This window comes from Lynx rufus, unplaced genomic scaffold (genome assembly GCF_022079265.1).
Source record: "Lynx rufus isolate CCGP_SWC_20201006 ecotype Redwood Valley unplaced genomic scaffold, mLynRuf1.p SCAF_4, whole genome shotgun sequence".
Classification (NCBI taxonomy): domain Eukaryota; kingdom Metazoa; phylum Chordata; class Mammalia; order Carnivora; family Felidae; genus Lynx; species Lynx rufus.
Window position 1 is genome coordinate 7241981 of NW_025814856.1, and position 24723 is coordinate 7266703.

The following is a 24723-nucleotide window of genomic DNA, read 5'->3' on the forward strand; positions in this document are numbered from 1 at the left end:
ATTTGATTCTCCTATTTTTTCATTAGCTTTTTTGAATTATAAAATACTGCTGCACAGTGTAAGAATTCACACACATACGTACACGTATATACGTATATATATAAATGCTTGAAGTGCCCCCTTCCTCTCAGCTGCCTCGAGAATGAACAGCCGTTTTCATTCAGTTGTCCTGCTCCCCATACCTTCAGGAGCGTCCCCCTAGGTTTACTTGCACACAAATGACGAAGCTTGATTCTGCGTTGGGCGGCTGGAAGAGGAGTGGACACTTGTGTAGTCTCTGCATCGTTTTTAACTGAGTTTCCACATTTCCAGCGTCCGATGCGAATTTTTGTGAATGATGATCGCCACGTGATGGCAAAGCATTCTTCTGTTTATCCAACCCAAGAGGAACTGGAGGCCGTCCAGAACATGGTGTCCCACACAGAGAGGGCTCTCAAAGCTGTGTCTGACTGGATAGATGAGCAAGAGAAAGGAAGCGGTGAGCACGCCGAGTCTGAGAACGTGGATGTGCCCCCAGAGGACGAGACCAAAGAAGGGGCTGGGTAAGTTTGAGGTTTTGGGGCGGTGGGGATCTTTCGTAGAGAGACTGGCCAGCGTAGGGGTGAATGTCTCCTTTTCTAAGAAACTCCAGCCTTTCCGTGGCCTCTGGGTTCTGACTATGCTGAATCCCTGACTATGCTGAATCCCTCACTGAGCATCCTTCGGTCTGTCCCTCAGGGAGCAGAAAACGGAGCACATGACCAGAACCCTGCGGGGCGTGATGCGTGTTGGCCTCGTGGCAAAGGGCCTGCTGCTCAAGGGGGACTTGGATTTGGAGCTGGTGCTGCTATGTAAGGAGAAGCCCACGACTGCCCTCCTGGACAAGGTGGCCGACAACCTGGCCATCCAGCTCGCTGTGAGTGTGACCGTCTCCACTGGGTGGGGTCAGACTGCGCATGTTGAGGGTGCAGGGCAGGGGAAGAGCGGCCCGTTCGTGCTGTGCACCAAGAGATGGCTCCAAACCCACCCTTGCACGTGTGGGTGGATGCCACAGAACTCTAAGGCTCTACGGACAGTGCCTGGCTGCATGTGATAGGCCCAGAGCTCTTTCATCTGGGAAAGACTGCGTGTCTGCTGTGCTCCGGGCTGCACTGGGCTGGAACTTTACATCCGGAGCCAATTGAGTCGATGGGTGTCGATGGTTGAATAGAAGGTGCAATTATTAACTCTTCCCCACTGATCCAAAACTGGGCACAAGAACTTTTTAAAAACCAACTTTTTGGGGGCACCTAGGTGGCTCGGTCCGTTAAGCCTCTGACTTTTGATCTCACCTCAGGTCTTGATCTCAGCTCAGAGTGATGAGTTCAAGCCCCACATTGGGCTCCACGCTGGGTGTGGAGCCTACTTAAAACATAAAACCAGCTTCTTCATCTTGTTACAAAAGTGTCGCATAAATAATTGCTTCTGACATTTCTGGAACATTTACTACACCAGAGCCTAGGCCACATGTGCTGTTTATGTTATTTCTTCGTCCCCGTAACAACCCTTTGAAACAGGACTTTATCATCTGAGTATATTAGAAGATGTGACTGGGATGCAGGGAGCTGAGTAGTTGACCTCAGCATCCCTGGTTGGTGAGTTCTGGGGCTTTAGAACCTCCATGTGCCGCCACCCTATGCTGCCCCCCTGGGACACATTCACTCCATTTAGCAACAGGATAAGCAAAAGAAGCAAGTGAAAAAACTAAGAAATCTCATTCCTTGGGGAAACACCCTGTTCATTTTCATATGTAAACATGCATTTTCTTTGCCTGTGACTGATAATTTGGGATTTCGGATGGTGGTCAGAATTGAAAAGTAAGAGCTAGTGCAGTACAGCAGACACTTCTGGAAGGCTGTTTCAGGGAAATGAAGCCCGAAACTTTTCTGTTCCAGTGGTAATTCTTAAGTTAATTTTAACTCGCGTCTGTAAAAAGCGTATTCATTGATGAAAATTACATTGTTGTGAATGTTTCTAAAAGAAAGACGCCTTTTGTAAAAAGCCAATCTTTAAAGAAAGGTACAAACAAAGTGTATTTTTACTGACTGAGATTAGTGTTTTCTGACTGGGGCAGTTTGGTCCCCACAGAGGACATTTAGCGAGCTGGAGACCATTTGGGTTGTCCCAGCAGTGGGGCGTGGGGTGCTGCTGGCGTCTGCCGGGTGGAGGAGGCTGGAGACGTCTGCCCAAATGGCCTGCAGTGCAGAGGATGGCCCCACAGCCCAGAATGCTCTGGCCCAAAACGTCCGTAGTGCTGAGGTGGAGAAACCCCATTTTAGGTTTTCCAGAGTGCATCTGTCCTCCTCCTTTATGTTTTCCCTAACAGAAATCATAGAAGTTTGAATTCTCTTCATCAGCGCTCATAAACTAGCATAAAGGAGAAAGTGGAAGCCAGGGTGTTGTCATACCCTTTTGTAGATACGTGCATTTGCAGCAAGTATATGCTTTTTTTCTTAACGCATAACGTGACACAAATTCTCTTACTACACGGTTTTTTTTCCCCACACTGATGGCTGCTCATCTCAATATGGAAATACGGGTGGTGGATGCCCACTCTGCTGGGTGTTGTGCTTTCCGTGTGGTGTCCGTGTGAGCCTCCTGCGGCCTCCTGGTGTGGGTCGTGTCACTAAGTCCATGTTAGAAATTAGACACCAACATCTTAATGAGATTAAGTGATGTGCCCAAAGTTACACAACTAGCCAGCGACAAAGTAAAGATTCGTACCCTTGGTCTCCTTGGCCCAGAACCTAAAGCTTTGTTTTGCAAAGCTCCCCGTGAAAGTTTCTCTGCGTAGAGACCTCCGCTCTGGAGTACACAGAAAGTGGCTAAAGACCCAGTCAGTAAGAGGGAGGTCCTGATACCCTAGATGAAGGCACTGCTCTCATGTCACACCCCAAGAAGTTGACATGTGTGCTGTGGTAACCAGCAGAGACAGATACAGCTGTTGATTGCCAGCCTTGAGGAAGAAGTATGTTTTGAAAGTTGCATTTTCTTTTGTAGGCTGTTACAGAAGACAAGTACGAAATACTCCAGTCTGTCGATGATGCTGCGATTGTGATAAAAAACACAAAAGAGCCTCCATTGTCCCTGACCATCCACCTGACCTCCCCTGTTGTCAGAGAAGAAATGGAGAAAGTATTAGCCGGAGGTAGGGAGGCTGAGAAAGGCCAGCAGGACTTTGGAAACTTGGTGTTCCCTCGCCAGCCAAATGTGCTATTCAGTTTTAGACTGCTTTGATAAAAGGATATCGGTGTAGCTTTGACCACCTTTACTCTGAGGTCACACCTCCCGTTCAGTTTCAGTGCTTGGGAGTTTGACAAAACGGTTGCACTAAAAGTGAGTAGCACTTTTCATAGAGGATTGCACCATTTTTATCTTAATCCTTGAATGTTCTCATCAGTGTTAAACTTGGTTTTTCTGTCGAGCGTTCTTTGGCCTTGAAAAGGGGTGTCCCTGGTGATTTTATGGCTTTTAAATTACGGAAGACAACCAGATGGTTTCTGCATGAACATCACGATGGAGTTGTGCAAACAGCTTGTGTTGCAGCAGAACCGAGGGCTTCTTGGTTTGTCCTCTTCCATTGGCTGCTTTTATCAGCTGCCGTGATGGAAATGCAAAGAGTTGATACAGAGTTTTGGATAAAGTTTTCAACAATTGTGTGATTTTCAAACCAAAACCTCAGAGACTTCTAATGCTTTCACCATTCAAAGGCCACCAAGGGCCCCTCACGCGTCTCTTCCGTGCGGATGTTTTTTAATCACAGATCTCACACCGCAGAGTGAAGGTAACAGGCCTTATCCAAATCCCTGACACGCAACTGGCAGCAGTGACAGTGCCCCGGTTCTGCTGCAGCAGAGGCTCACACTCTGCGCCCTTGTTGCTATTTGATTACCTTTGGTTCTGATACCTGATTCCAATTATCGATTTAGGGACGCTGGACCTTTGACCAACAGGACTCTCTCTGTCAAGGGCTGGGGCTAGGGCAGTCCCGCCTGGTGGGCGGAGGTGGTCCCCTTTGCTGCAGATGCCTCAGGGGATGGCCGTTGTGGGAAGCAGAGAGGGAGTTCATTTCCACTCCCCCCACCTATTTTGGTTGTTTTTATTTTTGGGTTCTTTTTTTGGTTTTTTTTTTTTTTTTTTTGGAGGGAGGGTTGTTTCTTTTTTGTTTTTTGGTGGTTTTTTTGTGGTTTTTTTTTTTTTGCTTTTGTGTTTTTTTGCTATTGAAATTTTTAGCATAGCTAATTTATTGGGAGATCATGGGGAGGAAGCAAGGTAATTGTCTATTAGAAGATAGGATCCACCTATCTGTCCCCCTCCCCCATGGGATTATTCCTTTTAGAGTAATTTCCCACTTTTGTTTTTGTTACTGTTTTTTGTTTTTGTTTTTGTTTTTTTGGAGGGGCCTCCGATTTTTATGATCTCCTCAGGGCAGAGTTAAACACACTCTAGCTTCTCCTTCCCTGGTCTAGGGTGGAGAGGACTTGAGATTCTGGGAGCCTCAGCTGCCCTTTAGGAAGCTGCCACATCCCCTTTCCACCTGACAGAAACCCCTTGGTCAAACTGTGCCTTGTCTTCTTATTCCATCCATGAATAGAAACGCTATCAGTCAACGATCCCCCGGACGTTCTGGACAGGCAGAAATGCCTTGCTGCCTTGGCGTCCCTCCGACACGCCAAGTGGTTCCAGGTTTGCATTTTGTTCTTCTATTTGTCTTTTGGTAGAGAATTCCTAAGTTTTAGCTTGGCTAACTTTCACCATAAAGTTTCGGTAACATTGAAGATCGCCGTGCCGCACTTAGTACCTGCAGGCGTGCAGTTGCTAAAGGAGCGCGCACAGACAAATTTGACACCCCCAGAGGAGGCTTGTGACTGAGTAGGTGGGCTGCTGCTGCTTTGTGCCAAGAGTAACCTTGTTCTCGTCCACCTGGTGAAGTTGCCACTGACCACGCACTTGATGGTCTTGAACGTTCACCGTTTACCCTTGACAAAGTAGCGCCTTGAGACTCGTGTTTTTCATGTTTGCCTTGTGTTGAGGGAGGTTCCTTGGTGTAAAGAGCCTGTACTTTGTTCTCTAGGCCAGAGCCAACGGGCTGAAGTCATGTGTCATTGTCATCCGGGTCCTGAGGGACCTGTGTACCCGCGTGCCCACCTGGGGTCCCCTCAGAGGATGGGTAAGGACCTCGTAGCCGTGGCCATCTGGGGTTCGTGTGCACAGAGACTTTCTCCCATATCCCAGTAGTACGTTATGGTAACTGGGCCCGAGTGGCGCTTCGGGGTGTGGCCGAGGCACCCCTGTGCTAGCCATATATTGAGCGAGCACTTTGTGCCACACCCTGGGTGGGGGATGAGAGCTAGACCAGAACCCCCCCTCCCGCCCCACCCCGTGGTGGGCACAGAGCTTGGCCTAAGGAGAGGGCTGGCCAGGTAGCACTTCCTGTGATATGCTCTACTCCAAGAAGAAGCATTTTTGTAGCTGCTCTTGGAAAGGGGTCAGCAAACTCTGGGGCCCATAAGCCAGTCTGGCCAGCTGCCTGTTTGTCTACAGCCCATAGTTGAGAGTGGGTTTTATATTTTTAAGTGGCTACATAATAAATACAAGCACCTACATAAAGGCCACGTCTTGGCTTCTTGGCTTCTACAGTCTGAAAGATTTAACGGTTATCTTTTTAAGGAAAAGTTACCCAGCTGGGCTCTAGTTGTCCTGTCTTTGGTTTAGCCTCAACTTGTGAACTTGGAGTGCTCTGATATCCCCCTCCCCCTAAACACACACACAGTGACAGCTCCTCGATACAGGCCGACCACCTTCTGGACAGTGGAGTTAACCGTCCATCTTGCCTTTCAGCCCCTCGAGCTTCTTTGTGAGAAGTCCATCGGCACAGCCAACAGACCCATGGGTGCCGGCGAGGCCCTGCGGAGAGTGCTGGAGTGCCTGGCGTCGGGCATCGTGATGCCAGGTTGGGGCCTTGTGCTTTGCAAGTTGCAGGGAAAGGACAGGGATTGAGGCCCTGAGGCCACTTCCTGGCGGGTCCCTTGACCGGGTTAGGGCAGCAGCAGCCCCGTGTCCCCCCTAGGACTGAAGCATGTGACTACCCTCTTGCACCATCATATCCAGCCCTGTGCCGGCTCCGCAGCTGTGACTCAGGGCGGATCCGGGGCAGTGGTGACCCACTCCCACGCGAGCTCCTTGCTCTGAGACACGTGGATTATTTCTCTCATGGGCTGGATGCCGAGTGGGTCACCGAGCTCAGCGTGTTTTCCAGAGCTGGGTGTGGATGGGGCGTGGGGGGTAACGCACCTGGTTCCCTCAGCCAACACAACTCTTCCGAGATGCTAAAAGATAATCCTCTGCATATCTTCCTTGTTTCCTGCCTTCAGATGGTTCTGGCATTTATGACCCTTGTGAAAAAGAAGCCACTGATGCTATTGGGCATCTAGACAGACAGCAACGGGAAGATATCACACAGAGTGCGCAGGTATAGTCATCGCCATTGCCAACGTGAGCCCTTACCCAGTCTGTAATCACTGGCTTCCAGTTCCATTACTGGGTATTTTCAGGGTAGCCACTGGACTCGTAGGCTCAGGTTGGGGATCGAAGGTGAAGGGATCGTGCCTGATACAGGGCGCCCCAATCTGGGCTGCTTCTTTCCCCTGGCGCCACGCGTGCTTGTCGCCTATCCCCTCGGCCTGCTCGAGTGCTGTTTTTGGACACCGAGTTCAGCGGGGAGATGTATTTGCTGTGTGGACTGCTCCAGGGTCCTTCCCTTGCAGGCCCACCACGTGGCTCCGTGTGGCAACCAGTCCCCAGGTTGGGGTCTCCTGTATTCCTGTTGAGGGGGGTGGTCACAGGCTGGCCTTCCCCCACAGCAAGGCTGGGCCCTGGCAGTCAGGCCTTCCCCTGGCTGTTGGGGGACCCCTTGCTGTTGTAGGGGAGACCCTTAGCAACCCCCTCAGCTCCCACCCCTTGCAGAAGGTATTAGCAAGCGCACACACTTTGGCGAGGAGCACAGGGTGGCTAAGTCAGGTCCTCTTCCCCTTCTCCAGCATGCTCTGCGGCTTGCTGCGTTTGGCCAGCTCCATAAAGTTCTGGGTATGGACCCTCTGCCTTCTAAGATGCCCAAGAAACCAAAGAATGAAAACCCAGTGGACTACACAGGTAAGCATGCCGTGGGGCCTGGGCCCCAGGCTGGGCAGCGGCAGCACGGACTCCTCGCAGAGCACAGGAGGGATTCTCAGCTGTTTTCTCTCGTGATCTCTTCCTTCAGTTCAAATCCCCCCCAGCACCACCTATGCCATTACACCCATGAAACGCCCGATGGAGGAAGATGGGGAGGAAAAGTCTCCCAGCAAAAAGAAGAAGAAGATTCAGAAGAAAGGTACCAGCATTCACTTCTAGCCCTTAGTGTATCTTCCATCTGGCTCAATTAAGAGTCATCCCAGAGTGACGAGATGCTCGCTTTGGCTTTAGTTTTCTCAGATGTGATCTTTTCTGAAATGACTAACCGTAACGTAGACGTAGAACAAAAAGTGGGGTGAGTGTACTCGGGAACGACACAGATGAGGCCTTGGCCTGTGCAGGCGCCTGGGCCGCTGTGCCGTGCCATAGGAGGCCACCAGCAGCGGTTCCTCCTCCCCAGTTGAGCATTGGCTAATAGTCCAGAATGATGTTGGTGTTCTCTCTCTAGAGGAGAAGGCAGAGCCGCCTCAGGCTATGAATGCTCTCATGAGACTAAACCAGCTGAAGCCAGGACTGCAGTATAAGCTGGTTTCCCAGACCGGTCCAGTCCACGCCCCCATCTTTACCATGTCTGTGGAGGTAGATGGCAACTCATTCGAGGCCTCTGGACCGTCCAAAAAGACTGCCAAGCTTCACGTGGCCGTTAAGGTAAGTGTGGTGAGCAGTGTTGTGCACCGTGTGCTTGTTCTGAGGACAACAGAAGTGCTTCTGTGTGTCGGGCTCCTTCAGAACCATTACACGGTCTCAAAACCCCCAGTGTGGACAGCGTGAGGCTTAGAGAGAGTGTGTGAAAATTGAGAGGAGTCGATTTTTGAATGTGTGCCAAATCATACGTGGAAGAATAGCTTTGTCGTTGTGGCTGACAGAGAGTCCCCAGATGTGGCTGGGCATCAGAGTTTCGTGCTGGAAAGGGAGCGGGATGGCTAGTGACGAAAACACCCTCTGGATTCCTGGATGCCACCCTAGAAGCTTCTGATTCAGGATCCAGGGGGTGGGGGGAGAGCTGCGTGGTTGGCCCTGGTACTAAGCCCTCCCTAACTGGGGGCCCTGGGGGTGTCCCTCCTGCAGGTGTTACAGGACATGGGCCTCCCTACTGGCGCTGAAGGCAGAGAGTCCAGCAAGGGGGAGGACTCGGCCGAGGAAACGGAAGCGAAGCCGGCCGTGGTGGCCCCTCCACCTGTGGTGGAAGCCGCTTCGACCCCCAGCGCCACCTTCCCCTCAGATCCCACTGCCGAGGTGAGCACGTGGTGGGTGCCGGAGTGCCCGACAGGATGCAGCAGGCAGTTCTGTGTTCTATGAAACCAGGGTGGTTACTGGTCCTGCTCATTTTCCCCAAAAAGAGTAACTTCCAGTCCAGGAGCCTATACAGGGAGCTGGGCGTGAGCCTTTGAGCCACGACCAAGAGGGCCCTGCTGATGCTGACCTAGTGCCCAGGGCTGCAGTGGGGCAGCCCTGGGTCAAAGTCAAGTCATTCCCCAGAAGTCGGATGCAGGTGGAGGCAGTCCCGTTGCTGGGAGGCCCTCGGATGACTCCCAGAGGCCAGGGGGGGCGAGGGTGGTGAGAGATAGCAGGGGAGATAGCGTGGAGGGCGTCTTTTCATGATTCAGGGGTGGCTGCCTTCCTATACGTGCTGGAAAGCCCTTAGCTGAGTTTTTTGGTTTTCTTTTCTGTTTTCCCTGAGAACGTAAAACAGCAGGGGCCGATCCTGACCAAGCACGGCAAGAACCCTGTTATGGAACTCAATGAGAAGAGGCGCGGCCTCAAGTATGAGCTCATCTCCGAGACTGGGGGCAGCCACGACAAGCGCTTCGTCATGGAGGTGAGCGGCCAGCTCCCCCAGGAGAGTCCCCCTGCCACAGGAGAGGGTGGCGTCGGGCCACACCGACACACGTCTGTTCTTCCCAGGTCGAGGTGGATGGACAGAAGTTTCAGGGTGCTGGCTCAAACAAAAAGGTGGCAAAAGCATATGCTGCTCTCGCTGCACTAGAAAAGCTGTTCCCCGATGCCCCTCTCGCCCTGGAAGCCAACAAGAAGAAGAGAGCCCCCGTGCCTGTGAGAGGTGGACCGAAATTTGCTGCTAAGGTAAGCGGTGCCCCTGTGGTCTCCGGCCGTGGCACGAACTCACCCGTGGTTGGGGTGTGAGGTGAACGTAACTGGTCTCCGTTCTTTCCCCGTGCAGCCACATAACCCTGGCTTCGGCATGGGAGGCCCCATGCATAATGAAGTGCCCCCGCCCCCCAACCTCCGAGGGCGGGGAAGAGGAGGGAACATCCGAGGTCGAGGGAGAGGGAGAGGATTTGGTGGCGCCAACCATGGAGGCTACATGAACGCCGGTAAGGACTCTCATCCCGTGTCGTCCCCACGGGCCCTGCTTGCTCCCGGGAGCGTGTGGGTCCCCTGGGATCGGGTGACCGGCGGGAGACTCTGGGAGAGGCGGGGGCAGGGCAGCCCCGCCTTCCACCCCGTAACCCTGTCTGTTCCTTTCCAGGCGCCGGATATGGCAGCTATGGGTACGGAGGCAGCTCGGCAACGGCAGGCTACAGTAAGTGTGTGTTTCTCTTTGTCTGCGGTTTGGGGGGAAGCTACAGCGGAGCTCCCACGCCGGAGTTAGGACGGGGCGGCCCACCAGCAGCAGCCGCCTTGAGATTTAAGAGCGGCTCGCACCTTTTCCCAGTGATTAGGGCAGATGGTCCTCAAGCCCCTATTCTGCAAGAGTGTAGTGTGTTCTTTAAATGTTAACACATGTATTTGTGTGACTTGAAAATTTCTTAAAAGTCAGAATTTTAAATTTCTCTGCTTTAAGCCATGCGAAACACCAGTCCTGTGATTATGCTTTTCCTGACAGTGCACAGCTCTTGTCTTGAGAAGGAGCCTTCACTGGGGGGTTACAGGAGCAGAGAAATCTAAAACATGAATTTCAAATGTGGCGCTCTGTGCCATTTTTCAAAAGAATTCTAATTTTTTTTCTCTGCTCTGTCTCCCCCTTTTGTAGGTGACTTTTTCACAGACTGCTACGGCTATCATGATTTTGGGTCTTCCTAGAGCATCTAAAAGTATTGCACACAAAATCAACTTTTTACTCCAATTTTCTCGAACTCCAAAACCCAAAGTGTCCGTGCTGTGCCCCTGTGCTTCACTGGGTTTCTCAACCGTGGCTTGTCACCGCAGCTTGTCTGAAACTCTTAGCCTGCAGAATTTAAGACAATGGCAGTTTTTATCGTGATTTGCCTTTGAACTTGGTCATATTGAAGTTCACAATAAGTGGAAAACAATTTTCAGAGAATGCATTTTTGTGCAGAATTGCACAGAATTCTAGAGCCAGCGTTGGTCAGCATCAAGGCAAAAGCCCACCTTTGCTTTTTATGGAAAGCATTACTTTATTTAAGAGACAGATAATAATGCATTTTAATCTACCTTTGTCTTAATTTACAGCAGGTTTTGTATGAATTTTTAACATTTTAACAAATTCCCAAATCTGGTTGATGCCTTTGACAGTAATGAAAACGATTTTATCACATCTGAATCCAGAGCAACTGGCTTTTTTTTTTCCTTTTTTTTTTTTTTAAATCTTGTAAAACGTGGGGAACATCGGGAATTGTACATTGTGCTAAGTTAACCTCTCCCGCCTTTTGTAAATGCTCTGGTGGGTTCTTGTTTGGGAATGCGGTATTTCGTGGCTGGTTTAGTTAGAGGTGAACTCTCAAAGGTATCAAAACTGTGCTTCCATTATTAGTGCAGGAAACAGACAGGCTCTGAGGGAGAGAGAACGTGGAATTTTGCAAGTCCTAATCACAGCTGCAAATGCATGGGATTCTAGAGTTTGTTTTTTGTTTTGTTTTAACGGGGCTTTAAAAAGAATTAAGCAGAAAGACTTAATACGTAGCCCAATTCTCCACTGAAGAACCGGCCTCAGCGGGGCCTGTGCTGCTGGGTGTGCAGCCATGATGGATTCCAGAAGGTCTGGAATCTTCTGCCCTCTCACCTTAGGGTGCAGGCTGGAGTTTCTGACTTCTCCCTGTGTGCAGAGGCACACGGAGGCAGTGGGATTCTTTGCTGAGACCCCCATTTCCTAGTGGAAGTCCTTCTTGGAAAGGGCATGGTTGGGCTCTGGTCAGCAGGCCTTTGCCGCAAAGCCTGTCTTTGAGTTGACTTGCAAGATTTTGCGTTTCTTCGGCAAAAACTGGTCAAAATGGTTACTATACGATTTGTTCCCAGAGGTTTGAAACATTCAGTGAAACTTTTTAAAACTTTGCATGATGTATTTTTTTTTTTTAGAAAGTTATTGTTTGAGAATAATGTCTTTTTATACCAGGAAATAGTTATCCTGAAATGACGTTGAAAACTACTCCCCCCCCCCTTTATTTTTTTTTTTTTAATCAATACATGTTAAAGTAACAAGTCCTCAGTACTTGGCGTCTTCATTCATTCCTGTGCTTGAGGAGGGACGAGGAGGTGTTCAGTTTAGGCTGTGGGGCAGCCGAGGTGGCGGGGTTCTGAGAGGGGGTCTGAAGAGGACCTCCTGTCCTCCAGCCTCCTGGCCAGGCCTCCGCATGTTTGTTCCCTTGCATCGTGGGCCATGTCCTTCTTGGTGTTTTGGCTTTGTGATGGGGGCGGGTGGAGGGGTGGAGGAGGCCGCCTGAAGAAAATAAACTGATGTCACAGATCAGTTTTATCCAAATTCTTGTTCAAACAATCCAAGACATGGCAGTGTGGGGTGCACATCTCCAGTGGGTGGAAGGCACGTGATGACTCCCAAATTAGAACTCTACCCAAAAGGTGGGGAACCCTTGATGTTAAGTGGGAAGGAAGGCTAGGCTGTGTGGGAGTGTCCCTCCCCCTCCCTCTCACCCTGGGCACGGTGCGGGGTGGAGGGGCACCAGGCTGTCTGTAGATGGGCAGCACCGACCAGCAAAGGTGTGCCCGCAGGCACCCCTGCCCCGGGAGCCAGGAGCTCTGCTGCCCCCACGTGAGCGCTGGGGATTGCCCTGCTGGGCTCGAGAGCCACCCACACGCCCCGGCCTCCCCTTCCTCCCACCGCACTTTAGCCCACCCATCCCCCATCGGCCCACCTGAGTGTCTGGTGGGGGTGGGGTGTGGACATACCTGTCTCGTGGGATCTACACCTGGTGACCAAGGAGAGTCTTACTGTGACATTCTCAGCTTCAGGGTCTGAGAATGTGGCGGCCTCCCTGCACGCTTGTCAATCCTGCTCGGTCTGCCTGCCCCCGGCAGCTGTGCTGGGAACAAGGAGGGGCCCTCTGGGGGGGCCGTCTGAGGCTGTAGCTTGAGGCCCAGCCTGGATGTTCTGATCCTGACTTTTTAGCCAGTCTCCTTTCCCCCACGTTTGCACGAGTCACACCAGAGAGACGCCCCAGGTCATTTGGCCAAGTCTCCGTTTGTTCCTCCAACAACCATGTCAGACTAGTTGTTCCAGGAATGAAACCAGGTTTAGGGGCCTCATTAAATGTCTGGGGGTCACCCAGGCCTGTGACTGCAGAGCCTCTTCCCAGCACAGCGGGGGGGAGGTGGGGGTGGCCGGCTGCTTCTCTGGGGCTTTGCTTTTTTCCCTGTCACCGTTGGGGACATCTGGGTAACAGTCGTGAATGTCATCTCGCGCTCGGATCTCATCTCATTGTAATGTTGACATCCGCTGCAAAAGCTGCTGTTGGCGTGCTGTCCTGCCGCTGCTTGGCAAAGATCCATTGTTGTCATCAGCTGATGGGTGAGTGGAGCTGAAGGCTGGACCAGTCCAAACCAGGCTGCTTTAAGGACCGGAGCCACTGCTCCTCGCCCTCCCACCTCCATTCCTCTGCCCTGGCCTGGGCAGTGGGCTTGCGGGTCAGCCTTCAGGACCCACAGCCACGACCTTCCCTGTCTTTCCCCTCCCCCGGCTCCCCCATCCTATGCCTGACCCGCTGCCTTCCTGTTTAGGTCAGTTCTACAGCAACGGAGGGCATTCTGGGAATGCCGGTGGTGGCGGCGGCGGGGGCGGTGGTGGCTCCTCTGGCTACGGCTCCTACTACCAAGGCGACAACTACAACTCACCAGTGCCCCCGAAACACGCTGGGAAGAAGCAGCCCCATGGGGGCCAGCAGAAGCCCTCGTACGGCTCAGGCTACCAGTCCCACCAAGGCCAGCAGCAGTCCTACAACCAGGGCCAGTACAGCAACTACGGCCCCCCACAGGGAAAGCAGAAGGGCTATAATCATGGACAAGGCAACTACTCCTCCTACTCAAACTCCTACAGCTCCCCCGGGGGCGGGGGCGGATCAGACTACAGCTACGAGAGCAAATTCAGTGAGTTGGCTTCCAGGGCCCCGAGGCCTGGCCGGGGTCCAGGCCAGCGGCGCATCCCGTGGAGTGGCGGAAGCTCAGCATTGCCCTGACCTCTTGCTGAGGGACTGGAAGGAAGCCGGGTGGTGCTGGCTGTCGGGTGGGCTGTAGGGAAACCCTGGAGGCAGGGTTCCCTTGGCCCAGATCCGTGCCTTTCCCTTCCCATCCATCTCCTCCTCCGAAGGCAGGCCTAGCGGAGGCTCCTATGCCAAGGAGGCCTGTGGGTTGAGGCTGGGGCACAAGGGTGGAGTCTGAGTCTGGGCCGGCTGCTGTGAAGTGACCTCCAGGGCTCAGGCGACAGTGTTGTATCAGGCCCCTGAGGGCGCGTGAGCTACTTCTCCACTCCACCTCTCCCTCCACCTCTCCCTCCACCTCATGCACAAACCCAGCAGGCTGCAGCTGCCCTGGCAGCGGAGTAGGAAAGTGTAGATGTGCACTTGTTTCCTGTGAAGGGACGTTGGTCAGCGAGAAAGCCAGGGACCTTAAATGTGTATTTTGAGAGAGCGAGAGAGTACGCAAGCGGGAGAGGTACAGAGTGAGAATCCCAAGCAGGCTCCATACTGTTAGCGTAGAGCTCCACGTGGGGCTTGATCTCATGAACCATGAGATCATGACCTGAGTTGAAATCAAGAGTGGGACGCTTAACTGAGTGAGCCTCCCAGGCACCCCCCCAGGGTGGGGCAGGGACTTTAAAGAAGCTGTTCTGTGTGGGCGGAGGGCACTGGGTGCCTGGTGACAGGTGGGTGGGAGGAGAAGCTGCTGTGTGCTTCCCGAGGTGGGGGGAAGCTTGGGTTGGAGGAGTGGGTGGGAAGACAGCGTGGAACAGGGCCTCAGAACTTGGTGACCGGGCCGCCCCAGAGCACGGGGACCTTGCAGTGCTCCGGCCCGCCCCTAGCATTCCTCAGTTGAACTGACATGTGCCAGATTTAAGCAGCCAGGACGAGGGGGATACGCAAAGGCCCGTGGTCTCAGCCTGGGGCCTGCCCCTTCTGGGGCCACAAGGATCCCAGACCGCCCCAGCTGTGTCTTCACCGAGGCCCCTTAACTGCACTGTCTTCTCTCCCCCAGACTACAGTGGTAGTGGAGGCCGGAGCGGCGGGAACAGCTACGGCTCAGGCGGGTCGTCCTACAACCCAGGGTCACATGGGGGCTACGGCGGAGGTTCTGGGGGCGGCTCCTCATACCAAGGCAAACAAGGTGGGCCTGGATCGGCAGGTGGCACAGCACGGCTCGGGAGGGGTCTGGCGGTGAGGGGTATCGTACGCCTGGCGTGGGCAGGCGGGCACCGTAGGCAGGGCTGCAGCGGCACGTGCCATCTGGCTTCCATGCGGGGTGGGGACGGGGACAAGGAGACGGAGACGTGGGCACATGGCTGCGGGCACACCTCCAGCTTCTCGGCTTTTCAGAAGCAGACATCCAGATGCTGCCCCGCTCTTAAGACGCTGGCACCTGTGTGGAAAAACGCTGACAGGGCTGAGGCCCAGTCTGGCGTGTGTCCTCCGGCCAGGAGCTTTGGGCTCGGCCTTGTGTTCAGGCAGCCCCCAGATACAGCTCCCACTGCTGCTGTCCATACGGGCCCACCCGCACCCCTGACAAACCGGGGTCCGTGGGTCCACATCACAGGGTGGTGGTGACGACCAGACCAGACAGCGCAGGAAAGGCAGTGCCTGCACCCCGCCCCCCCACGGGCAGGCCCCCCCCCCCCCGCCCGTGGCCTCACCCGCGGACACCACGTGGGCACACGTGGCTCGGGTGTTTGTTGGCTGTGGTCCGGAGCTCTGACTGCGGGGCAAGCCCCGCGCCCCTTGGCTCTAACCCACCCCTCTCTTCCCTAGGAGGCTACTCGTCACAGTCCAACTACAACTCCCCCGGGTCCGGCCAGAATTACAGCGGCCCTCCCAGCTCCTACCAGTCCTCACAGGGCGGCTACGGCAGAAACGCAGACCACAGCATGAACTACCAGTATAGATAAAGCCCCCCGAGGGGTGAAGATTTGTACCTTCTGCACTTCCCCCTCGTCGTAAGATTCAGTTTTATGCATCACAGTTAACATGTCAGCTGGCCCCTCCAGGCCCCCTCGCCCCAACCTGTCCACATTGCTGTGTTGTGCGGTGCAGCTGGTCACTCCCGTGACCCGTCCTGTGACCCTTATTTAGCTGTGTTTGGGACTTCTGTGTCTTCGATGGTTTGTTAGTTGCCATTACAACTTTGTCTGAGTAGAGTTTGAGTTCTTACAGTTAAGTATCCCTCTGTCTATTTACAATTGGTGTTAGCGTTAACTCAGTTTGTCTTTAAATAGCTCCAGAAGGGATACATCATCTGTTAATGCTTTTGTGAAGTGAGTTAAACGAGCTTTCTGTATTTTAATGCTTTAGTGTTTCAGTTTTATAAGTGAAGATTTTATTTTAAAAACCAGTGGGAAAGAGTGGGGTTTTTTTTGTATGTCTGGATCATTCAGGCAGTACATCTGAATTAAGCTGAATGTAGACAAATAAAAGAAAAAGAAAACTCTGCGCCCGTCGTAGGCCTGGGTGTCTGACCCACCAGCAGTGTGATGGGCAGGTTCCCCCACTGTTCCCAGCATGGGAATGCGGGGCGGGGGTGGCAGGACAGCCCCTCGTCACCCAAGGGTCCAGTTCCAGGCCTCTCGATGCCTTCACTCCAAGGTTGGCCAGGGCCAGCAACCCGGTAACACGGGATCTTGTTTTGTCAGTGTCCCGGGGGGCTCCAGGTGGTCTGCAGAGTGGCCTACGCTCCTGTTAGGGGTTTGCTCCCACAAGTCAGCATGCTTGCTTTCTTGCCCCGTGAATTCTGGCGTAGCTTTAAGTACAGTTTCATGTCACTGTGGAGTGGAACCTACGTAGGTTTGGTACGTGTAACCCAACTTGCAAAAGGCCAGTTGAATCTGGCTAAAGCACCCCAAGATCTGGGAAGCCCAGCCTGGAACCTTCTCTGTCTGGATGGTGTGGTTTTGTGTCCCCAACAGCTGCAGCCTCGTGGTGCTGCCCCCCGCCCAGAGGTAACGAGTGTGCAGGCGGGGTTCTTTCTAGCCGCCCAGCCCTGTTCTAACAGGTTTCCCTGGAGTGGTGCGTCTCAATCACAGTCAGTTTTGCATTGGGGGACGTTTGTCACCTAGTGGGCGGGGGCCAAGGATGCTACTGACCTCTCTGCTTAAGTGTCAGCCACGTGGAGGTGGAGAAACCTGCCCTGAGAGCAGCCCTTCCCCACTCTGGCCCTGCCCCAGGGGGTGGGCGGGGGCAGCGCTGTCCTTGCCTTTGCCCAGGCTTGGACTCTGTCTGGGAAGAGCCTCTCCAGTGAGTCTGGGCTGCACGTCTGCAGGGACCCTTCTCCTCTTCCCATCTCTCTGCTATCCCTCAGACCAGGCATCGTTCAAATTCTGAACTGCAGGCAGTCCTTGGCCTCCTGTGCTTGATGAACCATAGCCTTGGGGAGAAGAGCAAACCATTCTCGATTCAGAACTCCTCAGCTGAGGCAGAAAATCCAGTGTGCCTTCGAAGGATGAAGATTCGCCTTGGAGAGGTGGAAGAAAGGTGTTCTGCACTTAAAAAGAAAAAAAATATGGGAAGAATTTGGCCGCCTGCTGGAGCAGAGGAGGACCCAGATACCAGTGGTCCAGCGTGGGGAGAGGGAGGGATGGTGTGATGCCCACCCAAGAGGCAGTCCACAGTGCAAGCACCAGGGTGGCCTGCAGTACACTGGATGTGTGTGTGCATGTGCACTAATAGAGACGAGAGACAGGCCTTAGGGATGGGTCCCAACCCAGACTTCGATGGGATATGATATGTCCATGACCCATCTCTCCTGGACACCTCCAGGGGCTGGGAAAAGGAGATCATTGGGACCCTGTGTTGAAATGAGAAGATCCAGGCTGTGGGTGGGGCCTGCACCACTCCGGAACCCACGGGGAAGAACGTCCCCCCGCCCCACCTCCAGATGCCTTCAAGCTGTGGGCCTGTATTCTCAGCTGAGGTTTCCTCGCCATCAGTTTCCCAAGCAGTGACCACCACCACGTTGAAGTTTCTGAATGTAGACCCTTCACAAGGGCAAGAATCTCGAAGGCATTGGAGAAAACTCCCAGGCCACCTTGATGTGGAGACCTCAGGGAGCTGTTGCTTGGTGCCATGTTCTTCTTGTGAAAAACGGCAGATCTCCAGGTTGCTGGTCGCTGAGGGATGCTGGTCTGAGTCCCTGGGCCTGGCCTGAGTGCTCCCAAAGCCAGGACAAGTGTTACTGACCTGAGAGACTTTCGTTGCCAAGAAGAAAGCAGTATCTGAGAAGCAGGATCTTTCCTTGTTTCATCTAGTTTCTGGTGACTTCTGGGCATTCCTTGGCTTGTGACTGCATTCCTCCAGTCTCTGCCTCCACCTTCACATGACCTCCCTGAGAGCCTCTTATGTCTCAGCTCTCCTTCTTACAAGGACGCCAATCCTTGGATTTCAGGTCCACCGTAATCGTGGGTGAGCACATCCCAAGATCCTTCACATTCATAGGTATTGGCACTTAGGAGTTGGATGTATGTTTTTGGGAGAACAGTATTCAACAGCCTGCAAAAGCGTTGGGTGAAGACTTCATCCCATGCTGCTAAAACAGCCCTGGGAGTTTGTTGACCACAGCCAGGATCGCCACGGTCAGCATGGCCAGTGCCTGTCCTGAAGCGACAGCTCATGAGCACACGGGCCTTGGCATCCCAACTGCTTGGGGACTTCGTTGGTGCTAATGGCACTGTGGTGTAGCCGACCAGGAACAGTATCTCAGCCCTCAGGACTGCCACCCCAGGGAGCTGGGTTCAGGAAGGTGTGGCTGACACCATGAGCATGGAGAAGACCTGGGTGCTGGCCTGTCACCCATTCAAAGCTGATCGAATCCTTTCCAGCCTGCTGCCCTCCAAGCCCAGGAAGCCAGCCTGGAGGAGGTTCTCAGATGCTTCTCTGGGCCCTCCTCAGCCAGGGACACAGTAGGCAACAGAGAGATGCTTCGGTCTGCGTGCTGCCAGAGAGGATGGTGACACGCGTCTTTCAGTCACCAGTGGAGATCACCAGGAGCATCAGCGGGAAGAGCCAGTGGGCCCACAAGCTTAGCAAGTTGATCAGGATAGGGTTACTTGGTGGATAGACCATGAGTGTCAGGGACCTGGGACTGGACACCACCCCAGAGGGCTCAGGATGCTTTCGGAGGGCGGAAAGGAGAAAGACCTCTACTGAGGGAACAGCTGGCCGTGTGTGGTGGGCTGAGGTGACGTCACAGGGGCAGAGCTTTGCAGGGATTTTCAGATGATCCCACGGGGAGATGTGGGGTGGTTGAGACCTAGGACCAAAGGGGCCCTCTAAGCAGTAGTGGGGCACATCCAGTATTTCCACCTTTCTGCATTGAGCAGAATCACTAGGGTCCTGGTTGTCCCTCTGGAGTGGGGTCCAGTCTCACCTGGAAGTCAACACCCAGCTGTCTCCACTCTGACAGGGAAACATGCACTGTTCCTCTGACCACTGACCGTTCTTGAGTGGTCAGCATGGCCTGTTCCGCCCCTAGGGACTGGCCTGGTCCAGCTGGGCTCAGCCTCAGGACTCAGTCAGTCTCCAGGTGTGAGCCCGCCCCACACTGTCTGTGCCCTTTGCAGGCCTCTCCTGAGACTTCTGGACACAATCTTGGGCCACCCACCAGCAAGCCTTGGCCTGGATGCTCATTCTAACCCATCCCAGAATAAACGGAAACTTCATGTGTTCATTGTTGCATTCACTGCACATGTATTTATTGGGTATTGCTTATGTATGGGTCCGGTAATAGGTGCTGAGAATATAGCAGAGTTGCTTGGATATCAGTCCTTTGCAAGGTGCTGGGAATATGAACCTGGACCCTGCTCTTCTGTGGCTTCCTGGTACCAAGAGGGCCCTGTCCTAGCTGGTGCAGGGAGTGCCGGGAAAGACCTGTGTTTTGAGACAGGACAGTTAAATGGAACCAGGTATGTTAGGGCGGGTGAGCACAGTTTATGCCATGCAGAGGAACACCGTGCACAGAAGTTCAGCTGGGTGGTGAGAGGGGACTTCAGAGAGATGAAGTCAGGTGAGCGAAGCATTCTTGTTGCAAGATGGTAAGTGTGGGGTTGCAAGATGGAGATGTCAGCGGGGGGCAACCAGTACAAGGCCTTGACAGCCAAGCAGTGGAATTCAGACCTTTATCCTGAGGGCAGTGGGGAACCATGCATGGAAAGATTCTGAGCTGGGAAGAACCCAGGCTCAGTCATGCTTCAGAACAGTCCTTTGTTGGGCAAAGAACAGGTGTGTGGGAGAGGTGAGAATGGAGGTCAGGTAACCAGCAAAGAGGCTTGATTGAATTCTGGGACGTCGGGGCTGAGGTTCAGGGCGGTTTAGGTGATCGAGTCTATTGGACTAGGTGAGGAAAGCCCTCTAGACCCGCAAGGGGTAATGACTGCAAGTTCCAGACAGAGCAGACTGGCCCAGAGAGGGGCATTGCGTTGCCTCGGGCCACAGGAAGTCGAGGGTCCCTACTCTGTTACCGTTACTGGGAGACAAACAGAAAAGTCTTAAGGTGCCACCATGGAAGTCGTTCTCTGGGGGTCGTACGTCCTTGACCCATGCCCTTCCCAGCATTTCCCAAGAAGCTGGCAGCTAAGCTTAGCCTACTTGGCACCGGGCTGTCGCAGTGAGAATGTCATGGAAAGATAGCCCTCATCCCTGGCTGGATAAACCAGAGAAAACAAACTCTGTCCTCCTAGGACAACCACCAACACCAGGCTCCAAGTAGCCTACTTCAACGACAGAGGTATTCAACCCCCCCCTTACTCCTCTTTCCAGAGGCTCTGCATTCCCCACTCTGTGCCCCAAGATCTCACGACTCCTGCTCTTCAGGGTCCCAAGGCTTCAGTAACCACTGTTTGAGGTTTTTGGGGGTGTGTTTTTATTTTAAGAAGCCTTCACGCCTTCTGCGGAGCCAAAGTTGGGGCTTGAACCCACTAGCCTGAGATCCAGACCTGAGGTGAGATCAAGAGTAGGGCGCTTAACCGACTTGAGCCACCGAGGCGCTCCTCAGTACCAGCTTCTTAAGGCCAATTACCTAATTCCCGTTTTTGGAGGCTCCCCTGGGCAGCTGTGGCGATCCCAGGAAAGGGGAAGTTAGATCTGCTGAGAACCCCCGCCAGCCAGGTCTCTTGAACCTGGGCAAGGGGCGCAGAAGCCGGCCCACTCTGGCCCCCGCGAACACGTCCTTTACCAAACCGCCTATTTGCCCTTAGGTCCGCCGGGTGCACACCGCTCGTCCCTCTTATGCCCATTCAGTAGGCACCGTTTGGAACAAAAAGTATTATACAGTCTGCAGTCACCGCCCTAAGACACCGCGCCCTTGTGAGGGAGACCGCAAACTTCCAATTGGACGCTGTTGCAGGCTCGGCCCACGACTACGCCCCAGAGGTGTCTCCCGCCGGGCGCTCACAGCTAGAGGCTGGAAAAAGGACGCTTTCCCAAAGCTCCGCCCTGAGCGCCCGCCGGAGCTTCCCTGGTCTCCCGGCAACGCGCGTGGCGCTGTCCAGCGTTCTGAAGCCTCGCTCCCAGCGCCTCTCAAATAGTGGCGGCCTTCTGGCGCCCCCCAGTCTTCCTTGCTGAGCCGCGCTGAAACCCCGTAAGCAGATGTAAATAAATCTAAGCAGCGCCCACCTCCACACCCCAGTTTACCTCTTGGTAATAGAGCTTGCTTCACTCCACTCTCCGCCGAAAAAGCCCCACCCTCCCATCTACCTCAGAGGAAAGCTAATTGCAAACCAGAGGCCTTGCAGAACCTGGAGCTGTGACCCTCTCACCTTCATATCCCTCCAGCCACCCTCACTCCCTCCAGCCACACTGACCTCACCGCTGCATTGCAAACAATCCAGACACATTCCCCCACCTCAGGGCCTTTGCCCTCACTGTTCCCACTGCCTGAAATGCTCTGAGACTTTTTCTTTTCTTCTTCTTCTTCTTCTTCTTCTTCTTCTTCTTCTTCTTCTCCTTCTCCTTCTCCTTCTCCTTCTTTCTTCTCTTTTTTAGATTTTAAGTAATTTCTACACCCAACATGGGACTTGAAATCACAACCCCGAGATCAAGAGCACTCTCCACCAACTGAGCCAGCAGGTGCCCCTCATGATCTTTTCATGGCTCCTCCCTCCTCTCCTTCAGGCATTAACTCACATCTCACTCAGTGATTCTGGTCCTGACCAGGCTACTTAAAATAGTCACCTCCCCAGGAGCTCCTGGCTGGTTAAGTCAGTAGAACATATGACTTTTGATCTTGGGATCTTGAGTTTGAGCCCCACATTAGGCACAGAGATGACTTATAAAAAAAAAAATAGTCACCTCCCAACCCTTTCCTCCTCTTCTCTATTTCCTAGCACTTATCTCCATCTGAGATACATCTTTTACTTATTTTTCTTGTTTGCATATCCGGGGCATGGATTTTTGTCTCCTAGTTCACTGTTGTGTTGGCCAGCAGTGAAAACAGAGTCTGACACAGAGTGGACACTTCATCATGTTTATTACATGTATATTCATGTGTGTATTTGAGCACTTAACAGTGTGCCGGCCCCTGTATCCCATCATAATGACCCTCTGTCCCAATTTAAAAAGGAAGAAAGTGATACTCAGAGAGTGGCATCACCTTACCAAAGCCACCTGACTAATGAGTGGGGATGCCTGAATCCCCCCTCCAAGATTCCTGTTTGTAACCTTTTCCCCCCTGCTCTATGCTGCAATCCCTAATACTGCCTTCTCCTTCAGGAAGAGAAGCTGTCTAAGAGGGTGGCTTTACAGAGCTCAGACAAAACTACCATTTCAATTCCTGTTCCTTGATTACTACTCATGTGACCATGAGCAAGTCAGTAAATGTCTCTCCCTCGGTTTCTTCATTCATAAAATGGGAATGACAATGGTACCCACCTCACCGCACTGTGAGAAGTGATGACATTATAGGGCTTACCAGAAAACTGGCACCCATGAGAACCTGCTCCAACGGTGTTGACAGTGTTGGCTCTTAAAAAATCATCATCATCATATTATTATTTGAGGGAACTAAAAAAAAAATAATTAAAACAAAGATCAGGAGGATGGCTCTTTCCCTTAGTGGCAGCGGTGCCTCGTGCTGCCAGAGTTATCGGCAACTCAATTGCCCGTGCTCTCGCCATCGTCAGCCAGACTCAAGAAGAGAACCTCAGGGAATTCTACAAGGGTAAGAAGCACAAGCCCCTGGGTCTGGGGCCCCAGAAGACACATGACATCACACCCGAAGACCAGGAAGCAGCAGAAGGAGCAGCTGTACCCACGGCAGAAGTACGCGGTCAAGGCCTGAGCACTGGATTCTCCTGACGAGGGGGCAGGTGGAATTGTGTCAGAAAAACTGTAGGGGAACGGGCACGCCCAGGTACTGCCTGCTGGTGCAGGAGCACATGTCACAGGCCTACGGAGGGCATCTGGTAGGATCTTATACTCTTTGGCCCCGTCATCTGGATGCTGGAAATTCTTCCTGAAATTGTACCCGCTGCCACGTGAAATGACTTAAATGCAAGATTATTTGTTGCCGCCTTGTTTGTAGAAGCAGGCGATTACTCATCACTCAAGTGAGAAGAAACAGGAGACTCCATAAGACGTTGGTGGTCGGTCATGATCTCGCGGTATGTGAGTTCGAGCCCCGCGTCGGGCTCTGTGCTGTTAGGGCAGACCCCACTTTGGATCCTCTGTCTCCCTCTCTCTCTGCCCCTCCCCCAGTCTTTCTTTCAAAAATAAATAAACATTAAAAAAAGGGGGGGCACCTGGGTGGCTCAGTCGGGTAAGCTCCAACTTCGGCTCAGGCCATGATCTCGTGGTTCATGAGTTCAAGCCCGCATTGGGCTCTGTGCTGACAGCTCAGAGCCTGGAGCCTACTTTGGATTCTCTCTCTCTCTGTGTCTCTCTCTGCCCTCCCCCACTTACACTCTGTGTGTCTCTCTCTCAAGAATAAACATTTTAGGGGCGCCTGGGTGGCGCAGTTGGTTAAGTGTCCGACTTCGGCCAGGTCACGATCTCGCGGTCCGTGAGTTCGAGCCCCGCGTCGGGCTCTGGGCTGATGGCTCGGAGCCTGGAGCCTGTTTCCGATTCTGTGTCTCCCTCTCTCTCTGCCCCTCCCCCCGTTCATGCTCTGTCTCTCTCTGTCCCAAAAATAAATAAACATTGAAAAAAAAATTAAAAAAAAAAAGAATAAACATTTTAAAAAGTTAAAAAAAAAAAGAACAAGGAACAAGGAGAATATGTACTGACATGGGATGGCCTCCAGGGTGTAGACGAAAAGCAAGGTGCCTCCCCCAAGTGTAACTACCAAGGGTCTCCTTTCATGTAAAAAGGGATAAATATATGCATTTAACTTTATTTTTTAAAATTGCTTATTTATGTTCTTAAGTAGGCACCACACCCAACGCGAAGCTCAAACTCATGACCCCAAGATCAAAAGTCTCATGCTCCAGCAACTGAGCCAGCTAGGCGCCCCACCAGTATTTAACTTTATATTTGCTTCAGTTTGCAGGAAGAAACACTAAAAGGATACAAGGATCGGTAAAGCCTTTTTATGCTTTCTGAAAAAAAATTTTAAGTTTATGTATTTACTTTGAGACAGAGAGAGCGTGAGGAGGGGAGAGGCAGAGAGAGAACCCCAAGCGTGCTCCACAGTGTCAGCACAGAGATCATGACCTGAGTTGAAATCAAGTGTCAGATGCTTAACCGACTGAGCCACCTAGGGGCCCCACATTCTGAAATTAAAAAAAAAAATTTTTTTTTTATTTATTTTTGAGAGCGAGAGAGACAGAGCATGAGCGGGAGAGGGGCAGACAGAGAGGGAGACACAGAATCTGAAGCAGGCCCCAGATCTGAGCTGTCAGCACAGAGCCCGATATGGGGCTCAAACTCCTGAAGGGTGAGATCATGACCTGAGCCAAAGTCAGATGCTTAACTGACTGAGCCACCCACAGCAGGGCCATGTATAACAGCAAAAACACAGGGTGCCTGGGTGTCTCAGTCGATTAAGCGTCTGACTCTTGATTTCAACTCAGGTCATGATCTCACTGTTTGAAGTTCGAGCCCTGTGTCAGGCTCTGCACTGACAGTGTGGAGC

At 52.8% G+C, this 24723-nt stretch overlaps 1 protein-coding gene across 4 annotated transcripts in view; it reads left to right on the forward strand.

Moving 5' to 3' along the window:
• Positions 1-16097, forward strand: part of ILF3 (interleukin enhancer binding factor 3) — a 28045-nt gene extending 11948 nt beyond the window's left edge. The window contains exons 3-20 of one of the 4 annotated variants that reach the window (XM_047095479.1): positions 313-542; positions 718-895; positions 3019-3166; positions 4613-4704; positions 5093-5188; positions 5860-5971; positions 6393-6490; positions 7059-7170; positions 7280-7390; positions 7700-7899; positions 8320-8487; positions 8933-9070; positions 9157-9333; positions 9431-9584; positions 9740-9793; positions 13183-13548; positions 14653-14781; positions 15420-16097. In XM_047095479.1, coding sequence (XP_046951435.1) covers positions 313-542; positions 718-895; positions 3019-3166; positions 4613-4704; positions 5093-5188; positions 5860-5971; positions 6393-6490; positions 7059-7170; positions 7280-7390; positions 7700-7899; positions 8320-8487; positions 8933-9070; positions 9157-9333; positions 9431-9584; positions 9740-9793; positions 13183-13548; positions 14653-14781; positions 15420-15556 — 2700 coding nt within the window. In that variant the 3' untranslated portion in view covers positions 15557-16097. Of the gene's footprint in view, positions 1-312; positions 543-717; positions 896-3018; positions 3167-4612; positions 4705-5092; positions 5189-5859; positions 5972-6392; positions 6491-7058; positions 7171-7279; positions 7391-7699; positions 7900-8319; positions 8488-8932; positions 9071-9156; positions 9334-9430; positions 9585-9739; positions 9794-10243; positions 10775-13182; positions 13549-14652; positions 14782-15419 lie in introns of those variants that run through there. The other 3 variants (XM_047095480.1, XM_047095481.1, XM_047095482.1) reach the window with 3 other exon arrangements.
• Positions 16098-24723: the final 8626 nt, after the last annotated feature.